This window comes from Mandrillus leucophaeus, unplaced genomic scaffold, assembly GCF_000951045.1.
Source record: "Mandrillus leucophaeus isolate KB7577 unplaced genomic scaffold, Mleu.le_1.0 Scaffold29, whole genome shotgun sequence".
NCBI classification, from domain to species: Eukaryota; Metazoa; Chordata; class Mammalia; order Primates; family Cercopithecidae; genus Mandrillus; species Mandrillus leucophaeus.
In genome coordinates, this window is record NW_012103031.1 from 2,092,149 (window position 1) to 2,097,894 (window position 5,746).

The 5,746-nt window shown below is 51.5% G+C and overlaps 1 protein-coding gene across 1 annotated transcript in view; it reads right to left on the reverse strand.

Annotated features, from left to right (window-relative positions):
- The window catches only part of LOC105543757 (myosin-7-like), a 91,276-nt gene that overhangs the window by 59,240 nt on the left and 26,290 nt on the right, over window positions 1–5,746 (reverse strand). The window contains exons 4-8 of the mRNA XM_011985834.1: window positions 4,974–5,001; window positions 3,893–3,989; window positions 2,799–2,891; window positions 1,095–1,158; window positions 168–262 (exon numbers count right to left, since the gene is read on the reverse strand). Coding sequence (XP_011841224.1) covers window positions 168–262; window positions 1,095–1,158; window positions 2,799–2,891; window positions 3,893–3,989; window positions 4,974–5,001 — 377 coding nt within the window. The remainder of the gene's footprint in view (window positions 1–167; window positions 263–1,094; window positions 1,159–2,798; window positions 2,892–3,892; window positions 3,990–4,973; window positions 5,002–5,746) is intronic.

The window sequence follows — 5,746 nt, forward strand, 5'->3', positions numbered from 1 at the left end:
GCATGAGCCACCACGCCCAGCCCCATTCACATCACTTTAAACTGAAGACATTATCACAGAACCCCAGGAGTGACACGAGACTCCCTACACATGGGAAATCTTTCCTTATGGAAAAGAAGAAAAGCAAGGTCAGGGGCAGGTGGATAGACATAAAGGTCTTTACCAACAAGTTCAGGCTTCTTGTTTGAGAGAATCTGGTAGAAGATGTGGTAGCTTCTCTCGGCTGCTTGCTGTGAGATGACACGAGATTTCTCTAAGAGATCTGAAAAAGAAGTGAAGATCCTGGTGAGTACACAGCTGTTCCCCTGGAGTTCAGGGCTCCGTACAAAGCAGGAATCCCCTCTCCATAAAGCCCAAAACAGACACCAGTGGTGGTGAGCCCCACGTTTCGCTCTTCCCAGACAGGCAGCCTCCAGGGACCTGACTGTCACGGAGGGAGTCCTGGGAATGGGGCCAGCCTCCTGGGCACTAACAGGCTGCAATCAGAAGGACCTCCCACTTGGTTTAATGCTCCTCTGTTGCTGTTTCGAAATTCCTGTATTATTATTACGATTTTTAGAGACAAGGTCTTGCTGCGTTGCCCAGGCTGGAGTGCAATGGTGTGATTATTTATTTATTTATTTTGAGATGGAGTCTTGCTCTGTTGCCCAGGCTGGAGTGCAATGGAGTGGTCTCGGCTCACTGCAACCTCTGCCTCCCAGATTCAAAGCAGGAATCCCCTCTCCTTAAAGCCCAGAACAGTCACCACTGGTGACTGTTCACTGCAGCCTCTAACTCCTGGGCTCAAGCGATCCACTTGCCTTAGCCTCCTGAGTAGCTGGGACTACAAGCATGTACCACCATGCCAGGCTAATTTTTCACATTGTTTTGTAGAGATGGGATCTTACTATGTTGCCCAGCTGGTCTTGAACTCCTAGGTTCAAGCAACCCTCCCGCCTCGGCCTCCCAAAGTGCTAGGATTACAGGCATAAGCCACCTCGCCTGGCCTGAAATTCTTGGTATTTTTTAACAAGAGCCCTTCATTTTCATGTTGCACTGGGCCTCACAGATCATGTAGCTGCCCAGACAAACCCTCCAAGGAGGGCCTGACTTACAGCTCTCGATGTCGGCTCCAGCCAGTTTCCCTGTGGTTCCGAAGTGGATTCGGATGAACTTGCCCTGAGCAGGGAAGAGAGGGGAGGGATCAGGAGGGAGGTCGGCCATAGCTTTAGAGCAATAAGTGGCCCAGAGTTGGCCAAGGGTTGCTGATTGGGGCCTGCGGGGATGTAACTGGGCTCTATTGCAGTAGTGGATTTCCCACGAAGATAGGCAGAGAAGCACACGGACAGGTCTCGGAGCTAAATCTAGGGTCTGTGGTTTGGGGCATTTGTCAGGGAGAGAAGTGCCAGCAGGAGGGCTGCTACCCTTTGGAATTCTGTGTAGAGACCAGGCACCATGCGAATTTGGAGCACCTCCCATGCTTCTTTATGGGGAGACTTCCGTGTCATTCCTCGCTCTGGCTTGCATGGCAGAGCCATCAGTAAATTCTCCCGGAAACAGGATTCTCTCTCTCTACCTCGGCTGCTCCTGGGCCTGTCTGCACTCACCTCTGTTCCTCCCCTCACCCCCTGCCAGCCCTGTTTTCCCAGGCTTCGTGCAAGCTCACTGCGCTCTGCCAATGGGAAGCCCCAGAGGAGACGCGGGAGTGAGGGAGACGAGGACAGGGCATCGCTCCTCTCTAGTTGGCGTCTCAGGGTGCCTCTGTGACTGCAGCTCCCACCAGATAGCTGCACTGGTTTAAGAACCCACTAGGACTCTAGGACAGCACCTGTCTTATGTCCCTCCAGCGTGGAAGGAGGTTGCAGCTTCTTGCTGCTGTTAATCTGTCTCCCCAGGTGACCTCCCAGCGCCTCCACCCTTATTGTCGCCAAGGTTCTGCATCAAAGCCACTTGACTTAAATATTAATACTAAAGAGGGTTCTGTTTGCTGATTAGATACTTTTTACCCCCCACCCCCCACCCCCCAAGACATGGTCTTGCTCTGTTGCCCAGGCTGGAATGCAGTGGCATAATCTTAGCTCACTGCAACCTCGACTTCCTGGGCTCAGGTGATCCTCCCACCTTAGCCTCCCAAGTAGCTGGGACTACAGGCATGCATGGCCATGCCTGGCTAATTTTTATTTTTTATAGAGATGGGGGCTGGTCTTGCTATGTTGCCGAGGCTGGCCTGGCAACTCTGCCTGGGCTCAAGGGATCCTCCTGCCTTGGCTTCCCAAAGTGCTGGGATTACAGGAGTGTGCCACTGTGCCCAGCCTCCTTCTTTTATGCTAATAGAGATTTTGTTTTTTTCTTTGTTGAGAAATGTAAGACTTGGATACATCAAAGAAAACCAATTTCTGAGGGGCAAAAAAAATCAAAACAAAAAAAAGTTAACCCTGTCCGGGTCTCTGCAGAACCCAGAGAATGTTTTCATACCATTGAAAAATTCTACGTGCTTCATAATTGATGTTTTGATACAAAATGACCTGTTAAATTTGCAATTTGTAGTTCTCGGTGTTGAGGCTGATTGGACCGGTTAGGAAGAGTCTTCAAATCTTGCACTGAATTCCACGAGGGATTATTTGTCTTTTGAATTAGTTTTGCCTCGTTGCCAATTTGATTCTGATTGCTGTGCCTTAAACATCTCTGGGAAGGGGATGTCTTCACTTGCCCCACCCCTTTGACCTTAATTTAAACCAGCCTCAATTTCTTTACCTGGGGCGGGGTTGTGACACCTGTCTCACCACCCGGGGGGCCTCTCATGCAGCCCCCACACTTACGAAGCGAGAGGAGTTGTTGTTCCTGGTGGTCTTGGCGTTCCCGAAGGCCTCCAGCACGGGGTTTGCCTGGATGATCTGATCCTCCAGAGACCCCTGACGCAGAAAGAAACCCAAAGTTAGTTGGCCGCTGCCTGGGAGGCCAGGGCTGAGGGACTGGGCTTGCAAATGACAGTGGCTCATGTGCTGGGAACCCAGGAGGAGAATGGCCTTGGGGTGGCCAGAAAATCAGGGCCAGAGGGGCTGCATGTAGTAACCTGAGAGGAGGGCCCCTGCCTGACAGCGTCTGTCCCTCTGTGGCTCCATGACACTGGGACAGGCACCTGGGGACATGGGCAGCCACTTGGACTTGATCCCTAGCTACTGTTTCCTCACTCTGCTGTTGGCAGAGAGCCCTCTGAGCAAGTCTGAAACCCCTCCCTACACATCCCCCCGCCCCTTTTTTGACACAGGGTTTTGCTCTGTTGCCCAGGCTGGAGTGCAGTGGCGCTATCTTGGCTCACTGCAGCCTCCAGCTCCTGGTCTTAAGTGATCCTCCCACTTCAGCCTCCTGAGTAGCTGGGACTATAGGTACATGCCACCACTCCCAGCTAATTTTTAAAGTTTTTTGTGGAGATGGTGTCTTGCTATGTTGCCCAGGTTGGTCTCTAACTCCTGGACTCAAGTGACCTCCCACCTCAGCCTCCCAGAGTACTGGGATTATAGGCATGAGCCACTGTGACTGGCCTCTGTCGGCCTTTTACAGTTGCCTTAGCTGGCTGCCCACCTAAGGCTCTTTGTGCCCCTGGGGCAGCCAGGGCCTGCAGAAGCCACTTAACAGGCAGCGAACTTTCCCGTTTCTCCTCTGCCAAGTACAAGGGGCTCTGCTACCTGTCCCTCTGGACGCAGACATGGCCTGGGGCAGCAGAACAAGTCCTCGGGGAGAAGACCCTGATTTATGGCCACCTTCTCCCTGTGTGACCCCATCCAAGTCACTTCGCTCTAAGCCTCAGTCTCCTCATCTGTAAAATGGCCCTAAGCTGTGAGCAGCTGTAAAGATTGAAGGGTCGCCACTGTGTGGCGGAAAATAGACCCTGAGCCCACCCAGTCAGCTCTACCTTCTTATCTGTGGTCTGTTTGCCAGTTCCTCCGATGTTGGCAAAGTACTGGATGACCTTCTTCGTGTTCTCAGTCTTACCAGCACCAGATTCTCCGCTGCAGGTGGAAAAAAAGAGCGGACAAGAGAAGCGGGAAGAGGGGGCGGTCAGCCGCAGAGAAAAGAAGCAAGATCAGCCTGGCCAACAAGGTGAGACCCCATCTCTACTAAAAATACAAAAGTTAACCAGGCACAGAGGCTCATGCCTATAATTCTAGCACTTCAGGAGGCCGAGGTGGGAGGATCACCTGAGGTTAGGAGTTCGAGACCAGCCTGGCCAGCATGGTGAAGCCCCGTCTCTATTAAAAATACAAAAATTAGCCAGACATGGTGGCACGTGCCTGTAATCCCAGCTACTTGGGAGGCTGAGGCAGGAGAATCGCTTGAACCCAGGAGGCGGAGCTTGCAGTGAGCCGAGATAGTGCCACTGCACTCCAACCTAGACCATAGAGTGAGATTCCATCTCAAAGAAAGGAAAAGTGCTCTTTTCTTTTCTTTCTCTCTCTCTCTCTTTTTTTTTTTTTTGAGAGAGTCTTGCTCTGTCGTCTGTGGAGTGCAGTGGTGTGATCATAGCTCACTGCAGCCTCAACCTCCTGAGCTCAAGCAATCCTCCTGTCTCAGCCTCCTGAGTAGCTGGGACTACAGGTGTGCACCACCACACTGGCTAATTTTTTGTAGAGATGGGGTCTCACTATGTTGCCCAGGGTGGTCTCAAACTCATGGGTTCAAACGATCCTCCTGCCTCAGCCTCCCAAAACCCTGGGATTACAGGTGTGAGCCACCACACCTGGCCTCAAAGGTACACATTTCTGTTCACATTTCACCCCCTAGCTAGGACAGACAGGCAGGTGGGGAGGTCCAGGAGACAGGGAGGCCACTCCATCAGTTTAGCAGGTGCAGCCTCACCCGCCCTGCTAAGCCCACTCACTGCCTGCAGAGTTCCAAACAAAGTCCCACAATTAATTCTAGGAAGGCTTGATTATATGTGTAAGACACAGATCTAATTATATGTGTATAGACTGAGAGATGGAAGAGACACTTACGTGATTAGCATAGACTGATTTTCACGATCTGTAGGGAAGAAAACAAGAAACAGGAAGGTGTAATTAGGAAACATTTAGAAACTAGGCATTCAACAATGCCCCAGCCAGTCAGGGCTTCCCCAGATTCCAACTGGCTTAGATCGTGGCCTTGGCTACACTTGGAGGCCAAAATCCAGGATCCTGTGGGATCTGTGGCCCCGTGCCCATCCCTGCAGTGTACATACACCCTTGCAGAAAGGATCAGGAATTTATCAGCCACTCTTTCTACCAGCCCAGAGTTGCCATAAAGCTACCCAGCCCTAAGCAACATAAAGAGAAATGAGGACAAAAATCACAGAGGGCTGGACAGCATGACTCATGCCTGTAATCCCAGCATTTTGGGAAGCTGAGGCTGGAGCCCAGGAGTTCAAGACCTGCCTGGGCAAGATGGTGAAACCCTGTCTCTTCAAAAAATTAAAAAATTATCTGGGCATAGTGGCACATACCTATAGTCTCAGCTACTCAGGAAGCTGAAGCAGGAGGATTGCTTGAGCCCAGAAGTTCTAGACTGCGGTGAGCTAAGATTACACCACTGCACTCCAGCCTGGGCAACAGAGACCCCATCTCTTAAATACAAATCATGGCCTGGTGCGGTGGCTCATGCCTGTAAACCCAGCACTTTGGTAGGCCGAGGTGGGTGGATCACCTGAGGTCAGGAGTTCAGGAGCAGCCTGCCCAACGTGTTGAAACCCCATCTCTACTAATAATATAAAAATTAGCTGGGCATGGTGGCA